Source organism: Desarmillaria tabescens, assembly GCF_030435595.1.
Source record: "Desarmillaria tabescens strain CCBAS 213 chromosome Unknown EV420scaffold_8, whole genome shotgun sequence".
NCBI lineage: Eukaryota > Fungi > Basidiomycota > Agaricomycetes > Agaricales > Physalacriaceae > Desarmillaria > Desarmillaria tabescens.
Window position 1 is genome coordinate 41,633 of NW_026848307.1, and position 21,792 is coordinate 63,424.

Genomic DNA, 21,792 nt, shown 5'->3' on the forward strand with positions numbered 1-21,792 from the left:
TAGGCCTACCATGCTCTTGGTCTGGTATGACGAACCCAAACACTCAGGATCATCGCTACGAGGCGGCATCCGGGACGAGAATAGCGCTGGGATACAACACGGACATAGGCTAGGGATCACGCATCGCTGTCGTATTTCTGTAGTGTATGGGCCCTTGCTACGCCAGATATATGGTAGTCTGCGGAAAGGCTTTGAGAGTCATCGGAAAAGGGGAGATCAAAGAAGGGTTTAAAAGCTGAAGGTGGCCATAGGGCAAAGGTTGCTCGTCTGATGATCATATATATCGTGGAAGCTGTACAGCTGGATTAGAAGACAAAAAGTAGCTATTCTTGATAACGTACCAAGAAACCTACACCATACCAAAGAAGACGTCGCCCCATATCGAACAAAGATTCCATCGCACAAGTACTCTATCGCTCTGGATTGTCTGCAAACGAAAATGGTCCTTGTCGTGTCACCCTGGCAGGCATATTCCAATCTTGAAATGCGTTTGCTCGTCCGAGGTCCCGTCCCTGGAGATGATGTCATGGCGGAAGACCATTATCGACGTTGTTGAGGGCAGAGTGGGTCGCACAGCCACCATGGTTCCTAACTGCCACCCGCCTATTTGAGACAAGCACCTTGATCCGTACTTCCTCGTCAATCAACAATCCATAAAACCCTGCCAAATCTCCCGAACTTATTGTTGGTTTAGGTTACCTAATGCATGACCTTGCTTCTAATCCCTTCTTCATTCTCGCTGTCCTCGCACCACCCCCACCCGACTGTGCAATCAATGCCGTGCGGAATGCATATTGTACAGTGTTCGGAAGGGATGCTCCTCCTGAGGAATGGGACAACCAACTCTTGCTTTGGATTCGAGTCTGTTCTGCCGTCGGGGCGGATCATCACCTCGTCAAAGGCATACGAAGGTTTTATCCTTCCTTGCCTGATCCCAGCCAGTGGGATGTCGTTGGTCATCTCCTTGATCTACCACTGGCTTTGCAAGAAAACAAAATAAGTACTCTCCTTGGGAGTGAGGTCTATTAACCTGTATTCCACGTTACAGCCTCGAAAACGATTGGTGTCTTTGAATTTATGAGACGTCTTCAGAGCGAGGTTGAACTCCCAGAGCCATATCCAGGAGACACAGCAGAGAATTCAAATGCCATACTGCACCGACGCGAACAGCTTGTCACTGCCATTTGCCATACCCTGCTGTCATTTGTTGGATTTAACGTTACCCCCGAGCACAAGACGTCAACGAACAAACTCAAATTGTCAAAAGATGCAACTAAATGCTCAAGATACCTTCCATATTCCATCGAACCACTCGAGTTCGACTTTGTCGTACAGATAATGCGTGGCAAAGTTCCCGATTCTCTAGCATTGACAGTTCCTAATGTCTGTACATCAATCAGCTGGAGGCATGGTTCTATGGATCAAGCGAATCAAGTCGTTCGTGCTCAATCTTTTTCTTTGACTATTGAATCTCATAATTACTAGGTCTCATGGGGCTTCAACTCTGCCTATTTTCTTGATGAACATGTGGCATTTCTTTCCCAGTTCGACAAGATTGAGGACACGGGGTTCAAGAGCGCAACTCGGTTCATGAAATTTGTACAGATGATGCATGAGAATCTCTTGAAGCCTTTGTGGGAGAACATCCAGGTACGTAAAGCAACGCTGAGGCTGTGATCTATGGCTCACAGGCAGTTTATATAGGAAAATTATCCAGATGTGGGCTCCACCGATCCCCCTCCTGAGCCAAGTTCACATCAAGAATCTCTCGAGGAGACGAACTTGGAGATGGACCTTCGGGAGGAGTGAGCGCCAGCCGAAATACTGAAATTTCCAGCGGATTCCTCTTCAAGGTGGTGATATAACAAAATTAATATACATCTTACAGTCGGAAATTTTGCTTGTACTAGTTATTCAGAGGTACTAAAATTAGGACAGAGACTAGTCTGAGAGCACGAAAGCGTCACTGACATCTTGTATGGATCTGAGGGTGCTGTACTCGCCTCTTCCACCGGAGTACTAGATAACGTGGGCATTGGGGAGTACAGAGGCGAAATATTCCCGCCGTTGTATGTTTAAGTAGCTCTAAAGTGTCTACGCTCAAAATGCGGCGGACTGTCACGTAGCATGGGAGCATGAAGCCCTATAACTAAGCAGAACGCGCCCAGAAAAGGTCGGCGCGGATTTCAGTGATGACCCTGGATCAATCACTAGGTACAACATTAAATGAGCATCCCAGATCCACTGGCCAGAGCTTCGTCTGTTTATTTATAGATGAGCGGAGTGCTTCGTACAACATGCAATTAAACTAACTCTCTTCCTTCTGACGTACAGAATCAGAGAACTGATAAGGGTTGTCGTCGAAGCGTTAACATTTCCAGAAATTTCAAAGGCCGCGATCAGGACTCTGCCGCACTGACGCGTCGCGCAAGCCCTCGGTGTCCGGCTCGGAGGAACGAAGTCATGGGTGCTTCTACTGACTTCTATGCTCTTCGTATCCTCGAGTACACAGTGCGCTAGGCCAACGGTGTCATTCTATTTGCGATCCTTTCATTTGATTTACCGAGTCCTGACAATGAACAAATTCATCTGTTACGCGGAATTTCTTTTCCTTCTCCTAGATATAAGCCACAGTACTGGTCATAGGTGCAATCATAGTGGGCCGCCTGGAAGCGGTGATAAAAATCCGCTGAATGGACTTGGTCGAGGGAATTTGAATGAGGCACCTCGTTACGTCTCTCCGGTGCTATTTAGTTTTTCTGATTACTCAGCGTCTGAATTCATTTGACCTACAGTCACCGCCACCACAAGAAGGTCATCCAGTGTAACGTACCTGTCGACGGCGACCTTCTGTATTCAATTGGGTGAATGCATTCTTGCACCCGGTCTCATTGTCGATAGAATCCAATTCGTCAGAGATGTTCTCGTAAGACGCCATCTTTCCAATCAATATTGGCGGTCCCTGAATTGGCTGCCATTCAGGCGCAAAACGTTTCTGCCGTCGGCCGTGTTTTTCCCTCAGTGTATAGGATGTTGTTCCCTACGCTAGCATCTTTTCTTCACGTCATTTCCAGGACCGTCAGGAGCAAACATCTCGTCAAACTAAGTTGGTATCTTTGAATGATTTTAGCGCGTTTGGATGTAGTTTACGGGGTGGTATGAGACAATTCAACATCAGCTGTGTACGGCTCTTCATCAAGATAGCGTCGATGTATTCGTCTCTGCTTGAGAATGATGAGCATGATGCGGCTGGTCAGGATGGAATGAAGGATACGCTGAAAATAACTAAGGAAGGGTGTGATGCTGTCGGTCCACGTGGAGACAAGGATATTTGCAAGGGCCATGAAGAGGAGGCACACATAGAAGAACATCCCGGAGACATAAAACTCGATGAGAAAAGGATGAGAAGAACGGCGGAGGTGTTGTATGCCCCTGAAGAATGTGAGCGAAGCAATGATCGTCTCTGAAACAACTACAGGGATATAGAATGCCTTGGCCATGATTGAAGGGACGCTGAAGCAGCCAGGGTAGTTGGACGACGTTTCGATGACTACGAATAAAGCCCTCAGCTCTCTGCGAGCTTCAAAAGCACGAATGACAAGCAACCTACATTGCATCGTCTTGAGCTGTATAACAAGGCAAACTACCCCCGGTAGGAAACAGAATACTCCAGTTCCAATAAAACACCAGAATACCGCTCTGTGTCGGTCCCATATCGCATACGTGCGGATCATGAGGATAACCTGTGACGTGAAAATCCCAATAACCGCGAATGGGCCCATGATGAAGGCAAGGAGGTGACACTGGGTCGCAGCAGGCTCGTGCAAGAGCCAGTTGATGGTTATCGCCATATCGACCAAGGGTAAGTAGCGGTTCAGTGCGAACAGCAATAAGAGTGGATGTACGGGTCGGGAAAGCCAGACATAATCGATTTCAGTAGGAAGGAAGAGGAGCAGGTCATAGAGGATCACAGTCACGCATGCGGTGAAGGAGTAGGACGTGGGGGATGCCTGTAAGGAGGGAAGTCAGGAAAAGTAACTGGATAGAGCGGATGAGGGAAGTAGGGCTACTCACCGTTAATGACATCCTGCTGCCAGAAGCACTATAAATCCCGCCGGTCACTGTCGATTCTCAATTCTGATTCAATGTATACAAGTGAGACGAGAGCGTGAAGAGGAGAGAAAGAGGAATATATGGTCTCAAGCGGGGTATCGGTCCTTTTAGCACCCGTGGCCCTGAGATGGTTTACAGACGACGGCCTGTAACCTCAACGTCAGCATTTCTTGGTTACAGGGCGGTGATCAAGGAAAACCAAATCGGAATAGTTCGGCGAACGGATGTGTTTTATGATTACGGCTGAAGTTTTCGAGAATTATTCCACTGAAAACATCGAGGCCTTTTTGTTGTAGTCAAAATGTGGGACAAATTTTTCGCTCACCGTGAAGTTCCCTGCCGGTGCTCGGTGCTATCATTCCAAACCGAGGAGCATTCATTTTCTGTATCTGTTCGCAATGTTTCAGTCCTAAGTTGTGAGCAGCAAACATTAGTTCCCCTCAGCTCACTTATACATAAAACGAAGGTACTAACATGCGAGAAGCTACCGCCTTTCTAGAAAAGAGTAAAAAAGTGATGAACAGAAACCTTTGCCGTCCTGGATGATTCACAGTGTTAGTTGCTAGCATGTTTGTAGGTCAATCAAACTGGAAGACTTACACCCGAGAACGGAGCAGACAGAGACACAAGTCAATGATAGCTACCAGATTCCAAGCACGGATCTCGTACTTTCTTCGTGCCCGCAGCAGGATCCAGTGACGCCGGGGTAATTTTCTCCGAGTCCCTGATCAAACCTTGAAATGACGAACCACATGCCTCGCAAACACACTTTGGCTGCGTAGCGCAGTAGAAATCGCTATTGCAAAACGACTCGGAGATCCATTGCCGTGCTACGTTAACACTGCACAATATTCCCTGCCCTTACACAGTTCCACGTAAAACTGTCAGGGCCAAAAGGTAGCAGACAAACGTTCCGCATGTGATGCAGAGGAGCATTGGGGGCCATGATTATCTGGTATAAGGACGGACTGAAAGCGTACAAGTATCCACTACCGTGGCTGCGTTTTTCTACAGCACTGGCATCTTTGATGGTTTTCAGCACATTGGTATGAGATAGTTCAACATCATCCATGTACAGCTCTTCTGTAGAGACGTATCCGTTTCTGCTTGCGAATGAGTAGCATGATGCGGCTGCTCAGGATAGAGTGGAGGACCCACTGGAAAAAAACGAGAAAACCGAGTGTGATGTGCGCCCATAAGGGGACCAGGATATTTGTGAGAGTCATGAGAAGGAGGCACGCATAGAAGAACATCCCAGAGACATAAAGCTCTGATAAAAGGATGGGAAGAACGCCCTTGAAGGGCGTGAGTGAAGCAATGACTGTCTCTGAAACGAGTACAGGGGCAAAGAACACTTTGGCTGTGGTTGGAGAAATGCTCAAGCAGCCAGGGAGATCAAACGGCGGTTCGATGACTACGAATTAAAAGAGGCTAAACCAGCCCTCTGAGCTGTCGTTGAGGACATTGCGCGGCTCGGGGCGAGGTGAGAAGATCCGCCCAGACGTCGAACATCTTCTTGAACTGTGCGTTCACCTTTGGGTTGAGGAACACCATGAAGCCTGCGGGTGTCATCATAGGCCGCTCAAGGATGACGGCGATTGGGAGGCCGATCAAGGTATCGTATACTTTGAAGGAGGGGACTTCGGTGATGACTTTGTTGAACAATTCCAACATCTGCATGTAACCACAAACCTGCGAGAGGAACAGAGTAACAGATAAGTCGCTGAATGGTCAGGAAAATCAGGTAAATACCGTTGGAACCTCCGGCGGATCTTGATCGACAGGTTGCAGGGGGAACATCTGGCAGAAGGCCATGTAGAGCTCGGGGTCATCTTCGATCAGTGTTTGGAAATCTTTGATGACGGGCTGGAATAGCTCAGATCCTCTAGGACAGGAAGCAATTTGGTCGGCGAGCCACTTTTCGATGATTCGATGATCGAGGGGCTGCCAACCGCCAGGTCAATAACGGACAGCTGAAATAGACATCGTATATCTGGTAAGGGTACACTGTGAGCAGAGGTCGTTGAAGAGGAGATGCGACTCACGAGAAGCAAAGTTTACCAGATGATGATACGGGTAGAGATGAAACTGAGAGACTCGAGAAAGATTCCAAGCATCTTTACATGCTGTAGTATGTCGACCGGACATTCGTATAACGCGTAATGTCCTCTGGGATGAAGATCGATCCAAGACTGGTCGGTCCGAATTTCGTAACGTATAATAGGCCATTGCAATGCCTAGAATTCCTTGACGAAGACGCCAGAGCACAAAGATGCGTGCCCATTCGAAATTCCGAGTGGATCAGAAAGTCGTTCCCCGTTGTCCCATAAGTTTACTATCAGGTCCAGATTATTCCCATTCCCACTGTTGTTGCTCAGCCCGAGATGCTGGAATAGCTAGGTATTCAAGCCTGTAGCGCAGGGGAAAAGATGACCTATCATATGATATTCGGTCGTACCCAGAGTGGAATTTGAAGCAGTGAACGTACGTTGTAGGTAGATCGCTCGAATTTCCTAGATGACTAGGAGCGGCGGCAGCGAGCGTGCAGATCGCCAAGTAAATGAATATTTTTCTCCAGTGAGTGTATCTGAACACCTTCGAGCTATAAGAGGCGGCAGGTCAGGGGAATAAGCGAGATGCGTTGGATTCACGTCTACACCATTTCGTGAGCAAACGGCCTGAAGTTTGGTGGGCAGGTGTCATAACGAAGAATCCGGCTTACCTATCCACCGTATCCAAACAAAGTGTCGCTCGTATCTTGATAATACTGTTCCCCCAGCTTTTCCTTCAGGAGCGCGCCAACGAAGAGTTTTCCATGGAGAGCCAGCCTTGTAACCGCCAATGTTAGAGTCAAATCAATGCTTGTATGTGTCACCTGGTAAACTGTCCCGCCATTTCCCTCCCTCGATATATAGTTCCGACGGCGACGCGCGTGGTGAAAAACCGAAAGCACTGAGGTACGGTGCTACTTTGCAGCCTGACGCTCGTAGAACCGTGCCTCTCGCGCCAGACTCCATCCTCCTTATGACCTCGATGCTTCGTTCCGTCACCCGTACCGATGCTACCAAGTAGACGACGCCCATCCTGCTTGTTCGATGTTGAGGTGGTGGTCACGCTACAGGCGAAGGATGGTGTAGGGAGTGAGACGCGAAATCGTTGACATGGTCGTTGTCTGAGGAAGGCGCCGTCCTGTCGTCGTCGCCGCGCGATTTATTTCCTCTCTGGGGTTCCTCTACCTGCATTTTGCTACAGTGTCTTGGAGTAAATGGTCAAAGACTCGGAGTCGACGTTGGACTATGATGCGAGAAATGATGGCACGAGATCAAGCTTGGCTTCTTACCATCATCCCACTCTCGTCCGTTGATGTTTAGTGCAATCCGGCCTAACGGAAGGGTGATCTCTCTCTTGAATCATCGACTACTGAAACACGGAAGATGTCGATGATGTGCGACTAGCTTTCGACGACCAGTCCTGTGTATATCAATATCAGCTAGCCTCCCTCACCAAGGCTCGTTCTATGGGATCAAAAACTTGGCCTTCCTCCTCTGCGTCCGTGGCACGCGCTCTCGCAGCAATTTGATGCGTGGTCTGTGGCGAAGGATCAATGTCTGGATACCAGGGATCCAACAGTCGTGGTATAGGCTGCCCAAGGTATGTGCTTGGTTTCCCTCCGCGTTGCTCTGACATAACTTTCTTGCAATAGACCAAGCTAATCCCAGTGACACTCCAGCATTGCTCTACCCTTCTCTCTTCTTTGCGGCCGTGATTGGGGAACGAACATCATGGAGACGACAGCTCCTTGCGAAGGCGCGGATAGTTTGCCGCGCTGCCTCTCTCTCGTACAGGTCGCATTTGTGGGGTTAGTGAAGCATGGGAGTAGCCCCGAGGGATTTCACTAGGGCAGACCTGCTGTCGATCCTCAAACGAAACCTTTCAGATGCATTTGTTTTGTTGCTGTTTGAACGCAGGCATTCCAGTCCCGATATCCCTGTTCAGCACGTCCCATCTTCTCAACCTCGAGCAAGAGATCTTCAGTTGCCTCGCACCTTGCTAACGGTCTTAATCAAGTGAGACTTCTCCACCATGGCGGGTGAAACCACGTTACTAGCCCCGTCTCGACAACGTCAAAACCTGTCCCAGACCACCATGTCCTTCCTCGACATTCCCACAGAGCAGATCCGCATCCACGACCTATTCAACTCCGTCGCCGGCACCCTCATACACCTTCCCATCCAACAGTTGCCATTCGACACACAGCTAGCAATACAAGTTCCGCCTCGGATTGCGTCAACACAAAATCTCCCGCCCACTTTGCCATCATGCTCTCTATCGATGTCGACCCCGTGGTCTTTCCCACATCGAATCGGACAGCCTACCGCGTCACCTATTTCCCCATTGTCTCCTATTCCCAGGGGGAGTATCCCGACATGGAGGCTCCATTGGACGGCGGACACCGAGTTGGCGACTATCACATTCCTATAGCACATAGCGAGGACGGGGCTCCGGATCCTTTCCCCCACCAGGTTGTGTTCGACTGCGAAGTAGGGAGTCCCATAACTAGGCTGTCTTGGGTGATCGCGCAAAAAGTTGAAGGGCTGTATCGTTCTGAGATGCAGGTCAGCCTTGTCTTCTAACCATACGTTTGAGCACGATGTTGATGCTCTATGCGCCGATCCGCAGGGTCATAGGTGTCAAAGCGTCTTTCCCCGTCGTCCAGAGGGTTTTTCGGCTCGCTCAAGAACTCTCCTCAGGCGAGGGAGGTTCCAATGCTGAGAGCATCAGTCCCCACATGGTATTCGGAGGAGACGGCGATGAGGTTGAAGACTGGGACGTCGAAGACTATGACGAAGGGGAAGGTGATCTGGACTGGTTCAATAGTTTCTTCTTCTCTTCAACCAGCGTGCAAGATTCGGTGCGACGGAGCTGTCGTGTCGTTAGTGATGTTGAAGTACGCTGTTCAGCTCAGATAAGCGGGACTCCGGGATTAGCAGGGAACCCTCGCAAACATGCGAGGGGCTCGATTATAAGGTACTCTACTTATATACTCCTGTAAACTACGGATAGGGGAAATGGTATCAAAGAGGGGGATGATAACGGATGTGCGACGTATTTGGCAACTCAACAAGTGATTGGCAGGAGCGGAATGCGCGACAGGCCCTGACAATCTAGCTGTTTCTCTCTGTGTGTACACTCTTTTGTATCATACTCGAAATGAATTGTAGGACATGTAACTGGACTTCGTAATGGCGTACAGTGTAGGATTCGATAATGATTTCCTTGAGGTAGGTAGTCGACCTCTCCTCAAAAGTCAGAACTAGGGATGCAGTACGAGGCTTTTGGCTGTTACACTGGAAATTTTTGAATTCTTATAACAAAGAAAGAAAGAAAATTTTAAGGTCATTGTGATACGTCACACCTACATAGGTGGCCGCCTTCGGACCGGTAAACCCGACTAGCGCTTTAGCTTGCATTTTTACTATTGTCCTAAGAGGACGCGCCAATTATGATTCCCCTTGTGCACCGATGCGCTGTGTCCTAGACTCTGTTGGCCACTACGATGAGCATTCAAGACAAGGCCCGAATCCAGAGCGGACCATATACTTTAGAGACCACTTTCCTCCTGTGACATCGTCCTCGACGGCCCGCAATCCACTTGAACCACGCCCGTACTTCCCTCCATTCCAAATTGTCCTCCCCAGCTGCTCCGCCCTGGTATTGATGCTCTCCTGCTCTCCATCCGAGCCACCGTGGAATCACGCGGCACGCCTAGCTCAACAATGTTTCGTTGAGAGACGTTTACGGTGATTCAGTAGTGAACGTCATTTAATGCGGAACTAGAAGAGGCGTCGTTTCTTGACCGAGTGTCAGTGGTGCTCGTAGACTGTAACACATCCTGATACCAAGGGTGTTCTGTGTAACAGTAGACAGGTATGGTTTATGCGTGAGGAAAAGAGGATGGAGGCGAGGAAGGTGCAGACCCTCGGGAAGAGGTTGTAAGCAGGGCTAGATATTAAGCGGTGCGTGCGCTGTCATAGCCGCGTATTCCGCCAATGCCATCAGGCCAACCTTGAAAATCCCCTCTGCGGCTACGTCCTTGATCTGCAGGATTGACCATCGGTAATAGAGTTAAAGGGCCTTGAGATATGTATTCAACCTTTAAATAACTACATACAGTGGTATACTGTATATTGCGATGCCTATGATTCATTCGATATCATAGCTTCAACATGTTTGCGCGTTAGACCTGCTGCCAGCAAAGACTTTGCAAGCTTTACGGATCTCTGGCATACTTCCTCATATTCTCGGCTCAGGAGATTGAACAATACGTCATCCTTAGAATCGATTGTATGACTTCGACCAGAGAAAAATTTGGTGTAACTGTCCAGAGCTCCGCAAAGGTCATTGTCACTGCCTGGCGCAAACAGACCAAGTGCAACAGAAAATCCATCTTTGGAATAGAGAGAGAATAAATAAGTAATGATCAGTCAACAAAGCAGGTATAAGGACCATCACCTTTGTTTGGCGTAAATGCAGTTGACTTTTTTACCAGGTAGTGTCCATCCACATTTGTGGGTTGCAAAGCAGCCAGAGGAACTTCATATTGGCACCCTTTCATATCACATAAATAGACCACAGGTGCTGGAATGCCTCACCTTTGCTACCAACAGGATCATCAGGCACTACACTGGAACCAGATGCCCTAACTGCCAAAAGAGCATTATCATTCTCCTCTGGATGTTATAAGGGGGATTGTCAAACAAGTAATGACATAAAGTTTGTTTTCACTCACGTAATGCCCTCATAGAGATATTCAGGTCCGTCGAAGCCAATCCAGACGCAGCATCTGACGGCAAAACCGGTGGCACACCCATCTGACCAGAACCGGAGACTTGATTGCCCAACAAAACCTGAGATAATGATCCTAATACACCACTGCTCAGAGGTGCTTGAAACGACAAAACTGTGCACGTATACCTGATTCTGGCAATATTCTATTACTAGAAACAAGTATCCGTCCTGTTTCATATGGTAAAGAAAAGAAAAGTATAAGTAAACACTTCATGAAGACAAAAAGTTCTCAATCCACTTACGGAATGGCACTGTGGGCGGAGTCCCGACCGGTGGCAGTGAGGACGTCAGCGTACGTTCGTGGCCGTCCGATGGCAACGTCCCATCTGGGACTAGAATTCCACTCAACAAATGAAAGAGCGGAGTATACCGGTACTGCTTACCATCTTTCATCACAAGTGGATTCTCTCGAACCGTGGGTTGGCGAGCTCTACCATCGAGGGACAAAGATTCGTGCGGATGTCCTGTCTCCGTTGGAAGGTTGGGACCCGGTAAAGTGCTTTCTGAAGAGACCTCCCTCCTCGCTGAACAATCCATCAAATAAGTATCAAATGTGGGAATTTCACAATAAATTCTACCTTTTTTACGGCCTCGATCGTCTTCCTTGGAAACACGTTTCTTGGAATCTGTAAGGGGCATGATGTAGAACAAAACTAAAGGGAAATTGTCAAGACTCACTTTTGACGCTCTCAAGGATTTTTCTGGCAGGAGGAGCTTCCAGAGGTCTAACGTTGACGTCACCAGTGCGAACACCACGACTGTTATCGGCAGCATCACCGACAGTACGGACTTCCAACAACAGCTCCTTGACGTCTTCCAGGGACGCCGCACTGTTCAGACCTAGATAATGCACACACTGCTTCATGGCAAAAAGATAAACAGTATTCGTTGAATCTTACGTAGACGGTATTTCTCCACGAAAGCACGGAGAGTCTTGTGTTCGATTAACATTTGCAGGAACGATGCGTCGGATGAAGCGACAGCTTTCAGGCAAACAAGAAGGTCATCGCAGACGTAGCCCTCAGGGAAAGAATTTTCCGTATTACGCTGAAAAATGACGGATAAAAGTTTGAGTACTGGAAGAGGGACAAAAAAACAACCCCACATAAAGTTTATCGACCGACTTAAACAATTGTATCGTCTCCGGGGTAACCATTGACATGTTATGAGCACCAACTAGGTCACTGAGCTGCTTCCAAAGTTTATCGGGGTTTTCCTTCGTCACCATTGTTTGGGGCTTTCTTGACAATAACCGGGCAGTGAGAGTGTGAATGGGAGAGAGAGAAAGACGCGACGGTCAGCGTCACGCGATTACCTAGGTTCGTTCCAAGTCTCGGATTGGCTGATATTGTTTGCAACGCTTTGTTGCCAAGTCCGTCTTGAGTCCGTCCAAATTGCAAGACGGCCGTACACTTCTCGTCCCCACGTTTTTCATCCGCTCTCTTAGCTTATCTGGAATTTTATTTATCATACCTTATTCTGCCTGTGTGCACTATTTCGGCCCGACTTCCCACCTAGAAATCTCAAAATCGCGGCCTTTAAGTCCACTCTCGCTCATTTGTGTAGTACCTTTGGCAAAGAAACCTTCACGGCTCATTAACTACAGCTGCCGGTAAGCTGTGACGCGTTCAGTCTACTATCTTACATATTGTCATTGACATACACTCCTTTTTTATTCAGAGTTTCGTTGCATTGCACATGAACTCGACGCGTCTTTGTTGGACCATCACCCCTGCATGCCATGCCGACATTTATTCCTCCCATGACGCCTCCGAGGCTCAGTCAACGAACTCCAGGGATGCCCCGATCTAGGAAAATGCCCTCTTTGACCCGTCTTCAACCTTCATTCCATCCTGACCAGCCGCATCATGCTCATCATTCTCAAGCAGAGACGAATGCATCGACGCTTCCTTGATGAAGAGCCGTACACGGGTGATGTTGAATTGTCTCATACCACGCTGTAAACTACATCCAAACGCGCTAATATCATTAAAAGATACCGACTCAGTCTGACGAGATGTTTGCTCCTGATGGTCCTAGAAATGACGTGAAGAAAAAGATGCTAGCATAGGGAACAACATCCTATACACTGAGGGAAAAACACAGCCGACGGCAGAAACGTTTTGCTAGGCTCGTGACCAGCCATGCACCGCCACGTCTTGTACGCTTGCTCATTGAAGAGGGACCGCGTCTCAGCTCTATCATACTCGGAACAGATTGCAGGGCGCGTATTTGGACTTTGTAATGACGTGCAGTGAATATCCAACAACTTTTTCTTGAGGTAGGCAATGGACCCTTTCTGCAAAACAGTCAGAACTAGAGACGTAGTACGAGGGGGGTAAACTTGAAATTCCTGAAATCTTACAACACCCACAAGGGACTGGTGTACCTACACACCGACTGCCAAAACAACTACGGAAACCCATACCAAAAATGAGATGCCCCAACCTCCTCGATCCTCGACTCTGCAAATTCTTGATCTTCTTCAGCCTCAGGAGTGAACACACTACACCGCGATCGGTCAAAATCGATGAGACGTCATTTATGATAGCAGCTATGCCGGACACAAAAAGGGCCTGGGTTGACAGCGCGAAGGACGTTGTTGAACCGCATGTCGGCGTGGATGAAGCTGGCTTTTCCCAAGTCATAGACAACGTTGCGGAGGTCGTCCCTACCAGGATCGCATGAGAAGGGAAAACGGGAAACGCGGGGATTGGTTGGCGGGGCGTACATACCTCTCATGTGACGGATCGCGACAATCTTGATAGGACGGCTCACCGAGCTTTTCCATCACCAGAACGGCGACGAGCGGCTGATCAGGAGCGTACTTCCATCTATCCCATGCATGGTGAATTGGCTTTGTAACCCCCATCTTCGGGATCGAAACAATAATCGTATACGTCGTCCGGGAGCCAATCATCGACTTCTGCGCTGGTCTCTTTGAGTGATATGCGGTTCCAAGGGATACAGTCCGCTATTGGCGCGGTGAAAAACCCAAAGCAGAGGGGCACGGCGCTGCCTTGCAGTGTCTCCAGTCGTGAGTAGAACCATGCCTCTCGCGCGAGACTGCGACAGTACCGGGGTTTCGCGACTTTGATACACAGCTCCGGAAGACTGGGAGAGGCCTCAGTCAAGACTTGCACGGAATGAACGAGTCCAGCTCGGCCCTCTGCGACCTTGTCAAGGAGTCGGATCTCGAGGGAGCGTCCAGTGATGGGAACTGGATCGGGTGGGGGCCATTGGTCGCTCGGAATAGGGATTGTAGGTTCGCTTGTGTAACGCAGGGACGGGAAGGACGGGGCTCGGTGCATCGTGATTGGCTCGCGCTCGATACAAAAGTCGTGGATGGTGAGCGACGAGAATGTAGACATGTTGGCGGTCTACGCGTAGCTAAATCAGAAAGGTTTTGGAAGAAGAAATGAGTGGAACTACTGGTACTGACAGCCATGATGGCTTCCGGCAAGCCAGTGCACTAAAGCCCGGCGGCTCCTTTCAGAACAAACAAACATTTGATCATCGATGCTGGCCGCCAGGCACCTGCTGTCGAGGGGTCATGCTAATAGTGATCCATCCATCCATTCCACAGTAGCGACAACTAACGATCAGGAATATCATTAACACGGTCCACGAAACAAATTTGTTAACAATAGCAGCCCCGACATAATCCAGAATACGACATAGAAAGCCTGGTTGTCTACCAATTCAACCGAGCGCGTCACGGTCTTATCAGAAAAAAATTCACAGCCCGGACTTCCCAAATGTCCACAACGAAACTCAAAATCGCGTTCTCAATACAACGCATCTGCATCAATCCCCGTGGAGTGCTAAGCTTTTTAAGCGCAATCCGGGTAACTTCCCAGATTGCACTTAACAAGACTCTTGAGAGAGACGTCACACCCACATCCCAAGCACACCGCCTTATCCGGCTCGATCCTGTCCACATCAATCTAAAGCTCTCACTGGAGGGAAAGCCGCTTCCGCTTCGCGCTGTCCCGATAAAGTGCACTCAAGCACTTTCAGAAATTCGGGACCGTTCTGCGACACCAGGAACGTCTCCCTTTAGGCTGAATTACCGTAGTGCTGTGCAAAATATGAGTCCTGGCTTGTGATTACACTCGATGAAGGTATACCGACTACGATTCCGGGAGTCGCGTGGACGGCGATCATCATTCGGATGGGATAGAACCACCTGCCCTTCCACGGTCATTTTGTCTCGATGAAGCGCTCCAGCCTAAAGGCAAACGAGAGGATAAAGATTCTATGGAAAACGTCGATAGTGTCGAAGTCGGAGAGGGAGACTAAAAGCTTGCTGAGGGTGGTGAGTCTGGGGGTTTCGTGACCGGTCCGTTCGATGGGGCCGCGAAAAAAGTCGGGAAATGTGCTTGGTTGGTAACACCGTCGTCGTGTTGATAAAGTAGGGTGGAGCCGATGTCAAGGAAGGCGTCTCGTATTTGGGTCCAAAGAGCGAGACCCTACATCAATCAGGGAAAGAGTGTCACTCTGTTCATGTGACTGTGACGTGTCGCGTCTTTGTCTGAGATGGGCGTCCTCTGGCAAGCGAGACCGATGTCGGGTCGTGTGCCCGACGAGCAGTATCATCCTGCGGCATCTGACAGATGACGCGGCTTGGATTTCATTGTTGCTCGAAATTTTTCAGGGGAGGCTTGAGAGCGTAAGAACATTGTATGGCAGCTCCGTCGTTTTAGCCTTTGAAATTTGACTCGTTAACCATTCTGATTGACGACAAGATGTTAGATTTCCTTGTTGGGTTTGAGGAGGTGAACATGGCAAGGAAAACAGGCGAGGCTCACTGATATAGCTAGTTTTGATCAATCTCAACTTCATCAAGCCCTCATGCACATGATGCTCTCCAGTCCTTCAATCACGCAATAGAATGCATATACCTGGGGGTTTGGTATGAGTACAGCATGACTCAAAAACAAAGCGCTTACCGCGAAGAATGGTATATCCCGAAACACGCGCGAGTGGTCCGAGGTTTGTTTGTAGTGGTGGGGTTCTTCTTCTGGGCCGTCCCGTTAGCCTAGGCTCGATCCCCACAAATACGACATGCAAGAGGAATAGGCAGGGCAGCGACTTGCCTGCATCTTCTTACCATCTTGTCCCTCCTTTTCATTTGACCGTTGCCCGGGGTAACGTTGGGATTGGCCATGGGCGTCGTGAGGAGTTATAGTTACTGGCCAGAGGTTGGATACCGAGATGAAACTTTGTAGTCTGTATTTCTCATCCCTAGACAAAAGTCAGGCAAAGCGACGAAGAAGAAAGTTCAATACATACCTCTATGAAGACCATTGGCATCAGTACATCCAGTGTCTAGTCCAGACCTCAATCCTCTAAGCATATCGATATTTTTCACCCAATGCCGTTTGAAGAAGGCAGCATCGTTTCCGGAGATCCTGTCTTCGTTGGTTTCCAGACGCACAGGAGGAAACTACATCCTCGACCCGAAGATATGAAAGCATGGGACCAGCTGGCAGCAATGTCGAAACCTGGTCGCCGCATTACACATGTTCCGGCAGTCGATGAAAAAAAAAACGCCTTGTGTACCCGGCGTACGTCCTCGTCAGGGTAGTGATAGATATCAGCGGCTCTAGCTAGAAAAAAAAATCAGTAAAAAGGCTCGGCATAGGCATGTTTTTACTACGCACCGACCAGCCCCGACTCCAAGCATCCCAGTGCACGCAGTTGCTTGAGAGAATGCTTTATTGATGTGCCGAGCTACCATTTTTGTGGTGACAATCGAGAAGGCGGAGGTGATGGTGATGGTAAGAAGCCAACCCTTGATGGCGTGGATTCTTACCACGATCACGGCGACTCTCTCTCTTCGTTTCTTCCCTTATTCTCAGCGTTTCTATCTCTTTCATTCAACGTCGACATATTGTCTGCGACTAGGCATAGAGCTCTTACGGTATCAAGGCTCCTTTGGCCAGCACCGTGATCAAGTCACAACGGCCTGTTTCTCCTACCACCACCACTGCTGTACTCGGAAAATCAAGAAGATACTCGCAGATGCGTCTCTGTTCATCATCTTTGCCGTGGAAGGAGTCTCCCGATTGAAATTTTACTGCCAATTGAGGATTGGTTATGCTCGCAAGTATGACTTTATATTGCTTATTACCCGACTCGGAATGTAGTCTCTGGTAAGAAGATAAATCTGGGAATCGTTTGAAGCTTTATGATAAAGATAGCTCTCTGAGCGCTGGGCGCTGATGGTTCGGGAATCCCGGGAATTTCGGGTTTTTTTATATGTTCGAGCCGCACAAGCACTTCAGGCTAGCACTAATACCGCTATTCTATCAGAAAACATAGGCCCCACGAGCATCTACTATGGACAGTGTGACTGAAATTTATCAGCTTCGATCGAAGATCGGCTTTTACTAATCTACTTTCCTCACATATACCTACGCGAGTTGATCCAAGACTGCGTTATTCCCCCAGTACTACTATGTCGACTCCCAATTCGCAGCTAGTTCCTTCCAAAGACGGCGCGCTTATCTACGCCAATGCTTCGGGTGACCCAACCAAACCATGCCTCGTCTTCGTCCACGGCCTTGCCTTGAGTGGCGCTGTTTTCGATAATATTTTCGCCAAATCAAAGTTGACAGAAAATTTCTATCTGGTTCGTCGTTCTCTCGTTCTCTGGGACCCTCTAAACGTATCCATCCCTCTACTAGGTTAGGTATGATATTCGTGGCCATGGGCGAAGCACGATGCCAGAGTCACTGGACGACTATTCTTCTGAGATCTTTGCAGAAGATTACAAGGCTGTGGCCCGCGCCTTTAAGATCGAAAAGCCAATTTTCGTCGGATGGTATGGAGTGATTTATCCTAGTTGAAATCAATTATTCGAACTTAAGCAACCCTTTCAGGAACTTTGGATGTACTGTTACATCTCCCCCTTTCCTGGGAAGTCCTCATTCTCATCTACTCATATAGGCACCATCGTATGTGACATCGCTGCACACCTCCCAAAGGATACTCTCACCGGAGTCGTCTACCTAGCGGCACTTCCCTTCATCGGGCCAATCATGGGCCACGTCGGGACCTCGACCGTCCTCGGCCTCCTCCCCGGCCTGTTCAACACCGACGACGTCAATCTCAACGCCAAGACTACCATCGACTTTGTCGACTCCCTTTTCGCCGACCCCAAAAATGTGCCGTTCAGCTTCAAGACGTCTTGTATCGGGAGCGCACTACTGCAACCACCGAAGGTGTTCAAAAATGTGTTATCGCGACCGCAGAATCCAGAGAAGCTGTATGAGCTCGGGAAGGAGGGTCTTCCAATGTTGGTTTTGAATGGTACTGCTGATCAACAGGTTCGAGGGAACATAGTAGCCGAAGAGATGAGGCCTTATTACAAGAACTTGGAGGTTCACATGGTTGAGGGCGGTAGTCATGCACTTTTCTATGACAATGAAGCCGAAGTGGTAGATAGTATTTCTGCCTTTGCATCCCGTGTTTGTATTAGTAAATAGTAGCGGTCAGAGTTACGATTTTGTCATGCTGTTTGGATGCCATAGAAGAATATGTATTTTAACTCGTTTTACTAGGTTCCCCGAGACACTTGTAGGATGATGAACATGATGTAAAGAATCCAGCTCTCCAAAGATTCCCTCACAGGTTGCAGCAACAGTCGTATGTGCGTTGATCGAGGCCGATTCAAAAAATGACAAAATTAGGTGTGCAGAATCGAAAAGCGCGAGCTCGAGTCGATGACGCCTCCTGACTCTAACTGGACTCTCATTTTCTTCGCTTCCTGTTTGAGTGCCTTCGATATCAATGCAAGCAGCTCGGTTACATAGATGATGGCAGGGAAGGCAATCAATCCCATATTTTCAGAGATAGTTAGATATTTATTCGAAGAGAGGTAGCTTTTGTACTCCACTCACCAGACGCTTACTACCGAAAGCGAACACAAGTGTCGTGGGTTGTTCAAAGGTTCTAGAGTTCGCATGCCAGCGTGGTTACAAACAGTGCACGTAAAGTTGTAAGGTCCACATCTTTTTGGCTAGAAAGCGGAGTTTCAGGCCTTCTTTATTATGATAATGTGCCCTTCACCATTAACTTTAAAGAGTCAGCTAAGAAATTTCCGACTTCGACGTACCTGCTTCAGCACTTAGTGAGACCCTGTGATCACATGTCTCGGAAGGGGCTAATCTAGGTACTAGCGGTCGTCGGTCGACGACTATCATACCTTGCTTAGGCGGTGTTCATATTGGAATCGCGAGGCTCAGGACAGCGAAATGAGCGAGAGAAAAGGGAGTATATATCCGTTGCAAACGAGATGGTGGATACTACGTGAGTACAGTCCCTTTATACGACAGTTCTAACTAAAGGCCACGGGTATAAGCAACGAATACGTAGAACTAATGAGAGAATAATAACAAGCGGCAACTGGAATGACGAGCACCTCGACAGTTAATGATCAGCGCTGTCGCTTGGTGACAATGTGAGCTCGAATATCAAACAGTTCATCCCCATCCCAAATTTGCAGAATCCAATTTATGTCAGGCACACTTTGAAAATAATCATACACCGCCATAATAATACATACATGCCTTTAAGAGAATCGAACTGTTAGTTACCTGAACTCATTACATTTAAGCACGAACTTTCTTCGCCTCACCTCTTTCAATGTCCACAATTTTCATTGATTCGGTTAGATCCTTGCAGAGCTACCCGTTGGATGCTATCTTGAAGAGGAATATTGCATTGTTCAATGAAACAATACACTGCACTTCGATGACAGGATATCACCGTTGACACATTGATCTGAGTACACACCGAGTGAACATACAGTTTTATTTGACTTAATGTACCTACCCCGTAACGCTATACTATATCTACAATGACCGGTAGATCTAGAGGATTTAATATGTTGGCGATTTGATATCCGTTGTGAAAAGACATTCAATGCGTGATGGAAAGGGTGAAATCGTCAGCGGCAAGGATTTTGATTACGTGTGGAGAATGATGTCATATCACGGGAAGACCCTGGCTTGTGTAAGCGAAGATTTTAGACCTAGAGAGACCTTGACAAGCAAGGTAATGACAGTCTGAGAACCGAGACGGAATGAATAGTTTGACTAGTAGAGACGATGGAAGGATCGCAGCCAGAACTCAGCTGATAGTAGGTCCTGAAAAGTAAGAAGAGTCACGGAGTCAACCACTTTCCTTTTCTCTCAAATCCTTTCGCACGCCATCGAAGTCCGCGGCTAGAGCTCACTTCTTTATCCTGACAAACAGAAGAGTATCTCAGCTTCGAAGTAACTGATTTGATCTTCCCAAATTTGCTTGGATTTGATTATACAGACCTACCCTCATCGTCTTGAGGGCTATATTTGCTATCAGGCCCCTTCGTCACTCTCGTTCCATTCCACAAGAACGTTACCGAAGCCGTTATTGTTATTTTCTTTGCATGTTGACAATAGGGGGATACGATACCGTCCAGCCGGTCGCTGAGCAAAAAATGACATGTTTAGTTAGACGAAATAAAACAATCTTCCGAACGTCCGTGGTGTGAGAAAGCAAAAAACAGAATTGACCGAAGCAAGCATAAACTAATTTAGAGGGACTTCAGTGGTCACGGGACTTCCTAGGGGGAGGATTTCAGATATAGACGATAAGTACTTCGTAGCAACAAAATTCACCTATACTCTCCCTCTGCTGCAACGCTCAGCTCCTCAATTTCACCTTGCACGCTCGACAGTGCCTCGGCTGCGGCTGCGTGAAACATCAGCTGCGACTTGGCGAGTTCGTTGAGGTTCTTAAGGGGCTCCGGCTGCATAACAATGAGCAAAAGAGAAAAGCAAAGTAAAAACAAGACTGACGTTCTCCAATACCGTCTTCATCAGAGTGATGGCCACCTCAGTCTTCTGCACCAGATCGTCCTCCGCATTCTCGACCTCCAGTCTAGCATGCTCCTGCTTGGACGGGCTGGCATTCTTCAGCCTGCAGATGCCAGTCAGATATAGTGCAAAAAACGACAAGATGACGACGCACGTTTGCTTAGCAGCATCCAACTCCAACCGGCTAACTTTGACCGCCTGGCGCGCCTTCATCGCAACCTGAATTGAGGTGCTCAAGGTCGTTTGCCATGGGTGGAGGAATCCCACACGGATGCTCTCGTCCTGCTGTAGCCTCGCCGTGGCAACTTTGTCGTATCCTCCAGCATAAAGCGCCAGCGCTCTGCCCAACCTGTCGTCGGAACCCAGTCCCTGCGCCGCACTCGTGGCTGCCCGCCCCAATGCATGCGGAAGGGTCTTGTGCTGAGCTTGAGGTGCTACGACAGGTGCAGGCGTAGGCAGATTAGTCCCCTTGAGGTTGTTGGCGGCAAAGTTGGTCAGGCCTGCGCCAATGGACGTTGACAGTTCGGAGATGGACTCCTGGATCTGAGTAGGGTAGTCATAACCTTCATGATCGTAGACTTTCGCTATCCTGCACGGTAATCAGCATCAAGGTAAGAATGGATGTTGAATGACTACTCGCTTGAGCAAGGCAAGATGGGCATTCCGCAGGGAGTCGACACGGTTCTCAAGATCCTTGTACTCTGCAGTGCGTCGCTGGTTGGCCGTGGTCCTATCGTGTCACTAACACAGATGCTCACCCTGTGGAAGCTCGGTAATCTCCTCTGGCGCTACCTGGCCCAATCGCTCCCTTGTTGCCTGGACGCTCGAATTGAAGCCCTTGGCGAATTTGTTTGCACTCTGGCCAAGGTTGAGGCTGCCGATGCTCGATTGAAGCTTGCTCCAGCCTTCCATGGTGGTGGTTGAGGTACAAGGAGTGTTCGCAGCTGCGTTGCACCGCCACGAA

At 48.6% G+C, this 21,792-nt stretch overlaps 10 protein-coding genes across 10 annotated transcripts; 4 read left to right on the plus strand and 6 right to left on the minus strand.

Moving 5' to 3' along the window:
• The first annotated feature begins 579 nt into the window (after window positions 1-579).
• EV420DRAFT_1521198 (uncharacterized protein) lies at window positions 580-2,073 on the plus strand. The gene is made up of 4 exons (XM_060472203.1): window positions 580-996; window positions 1,042-1,437; window positions 1,486-1,650; window positions 1,705-2,073. Exons 1-4 carry the CDS (start codon window positions 703-705, stop codon window positions 1,807-1,809), a joined length of 960 nt encoding a protein of 319 aa, XP_060334298.1. The 5' UTR covers window positions 580-702; the 3' UTR covers window positions 1,810-2,073.
• Window positions 2,074-2,547: 474 nt separating this feature from the next.
• Window positions 2,548-2,950, plus strand: EV420DRAFT_1521201 (uncharacterized protein). The gene has a single exon (XM_060472204.1). It carries the CDS (start codon window positions 2,576-2,578, stop codon window positions 2,786-2,788), a length of 213 nt encoding a protein of 70 aa, XP_060334299.1. The 5' UTR covers window positions 2,548-2,575; the 3' UTR covers window positions 2,789-2,950.
• A 17-nt stretch (window positions 2,951-2,967) lies between these two features.
• On the minus strand, window positions 2,968-4,250 carry EV420DRAFT_1140296 (uncharacterized protein). The gene is made up of 2 exons (XM_060466027.1): window positions 4,075-4,250; window positions 2,968-4,010 (listed from the first exon to the last, which is right to left on the minus strand). Exons 1-2 carry the CDS (start codon window positions 4,084-4,086, stop codon window positions 3,147-3,149), a joined length of 876 nt encoding a protein of 291 aa, XP_060334300.1. The 5' UTR covers window positions 4,087-4,250; the 3' UTR covers window positions 2,968-3,146.
• Window positions 4,251-4,712: 462 nt separating this feature from the next.
• EV420DRAFT_1521208 (uncharacterized protein) lies at window positions 4,713-5,439 on the minus strand. The gene is made up of 2 exons (XM_060472205.1): window positions 5,272-5,439; window positions 4,713-5,216 (listed from the first exon to the last, which is right to left on the minus strand). The coding sequence occupies exons 1-2, from the start codon at window positions 5,364-5,366 to the stop codon at window positions 4,949-4,951; spliced, it is 363 nt and encodes a 120-aa protein (XP_060334301.1). The 5' UTR covers window positions 5,367-5,439; the 3' UTR covers window positions 4,713-4,948.
• A 2,993-nt stretch (window positions 5,440-8,432) lies between these two features.
• On the plus strand, window positions 8,433-9,363 carry EV420DRAFT_1761209 (uncharacterized protein; the record flags this gene model as incomplete). Its single annotated transcript, XM_060480651.1, has 2 exons — window positions 8,433-8,684; window positions 8,735-9,363. 2 exons carry the CDS (start codon window positions 8,433-8,435, stop codon window positions 9,164-9,166), a joined length of 684 nt encoding a protein of 227 aa, XP_060334302.1. The 3' UTR covers window positions 9,167-9,363.
• An 879-nt stretch (window positions 9,364-10,242) lies between these two features.
• On the minus strand, window positions 10,243-12,265 carry EV420DRAFT_1521214 (uncharacterized protein). Its single transcript, XM_060472206.1, has 11 exons — window positions 12,068-12,265; window positions 11,862-12,009; window positions 11,641-11,802; window positions 11,541-11,588; window positions 11,346-11,486; window positions 11,205-11,294; window positions 11,089-11,130; window positions 10,904-11,035; window positions 10,767-10,844; window positions 10,627-10,707; window positions 10,243-10,561 (listed from the first exon to the last, which is right to left on the minus strand). The coding sequence occupies exons 1-11, from the start codon at window positions 12,188-12,190 to the stop codon at window positions 10,311-10,313; spliced, it is 1,296 nt and encodes a 431-aa protein (XP_060334303.1). The 5' UTR covers window positions 12,191-12,265; the 3' UTR covers window positions 10,243-10,310.
• Window positions 12,266-12,770: 505 nt separating this feature from the next.
• EV420DRAFT_1476629 (uncharacterized protein) lies at window positions 12,771-14,333 on the minus strand (the record flags this gene model as incomplete). The annotated part of the gene is made up of 6 exons (XM_060469344.1): window positions 12,771-12,920; window positions 12,963-12,998; window positions 13,067-13,261; window positions 13,411-13,468; window positions 13,698-13,834; window positions 13,863-14,333. 6 exons carry the CDS (start codon window positions 14,331-14,333, stop codon window positions 12,771-12,773), a joined length of 1,047 nt encoding a protein of 348 aa, XP_060334304.1.
• Window positions 14,334-16,153: 1,820 nt separating this feature from the next.
• On the minus strand, window positions 16,154-16,705 carry EV420DRAFT_1476630 (uncharacterized protein; the record flags this gene model as incomplete). Its single annotated transcript, XM_060469345.1, has 4 exons — window positions 16,154-16,209; window positions 16,258-16,411; window positions 16,537-16,570; window positions 16,629-16,705. The coding sequence occupies 4 exons, from the start codon at window positions 16,703-16,705 to the stop codon at window positions 16,154-16,156; spliced, it is 321 nt and encodes a 106-aa protein (XP_060334305.1).
• A 565-nt stretch (window positions 16,706-17,270) lies between these two features.
• On the plus strand, window positions 17,271-18,540 carry EV420DRAFT_1140473 (Alpha/Beta hydrolase protein). The gene is made up of 4 exons (XM_060466028.1): window positions 17,271-17,599; window positions 17,655-17,791; window positions 17,850-17,860; window positions 17,917-18,540. The coding sequence occupies exons 1-4, from the start codon at window positions 17,426-17,428 to the stop codon at window positions 18,453-18,455; spliced, it is 861 nt and encodes a 286-aa protein (XP_060334306.1). The 5' UTR covers window positions 17,271-17,425; the 3' UTR covers window positions 18,456-18,540.
• A 1,911-nt stretch (window positions 18,541-20,451) lies between these two features.
• On the minus strand, window positions 20,452-21,770 carry EV420DRAFT_1521227 (BAR domain-containing family protein). The gene is made up of 6 exons (XM_060472207.1): window positions 21,587-21,770; window positions 21,469-21,529; window positions 20,983-21,417; window positions 20,811-20,931; window positions 20,631-20,761; window positions 20,452-20,575 (listed from the first exon to the last, which is right to left on the minus strand). The coding sequence occupies exons 1-6, from the start codon at window positions 21,738-21,740 to the stop codon at window positions 20,557-20,559; spliced, it is 921 nt and encodes a 306-aa protein (XP_060334307.1). The 5' UTR covers window positions 21,741-21,770; the 3' UTR covers window positions 20,452-20,556.
• Between the last annotated feature and the right edge of the window lie 22 nt (window positions 21,771-21,792).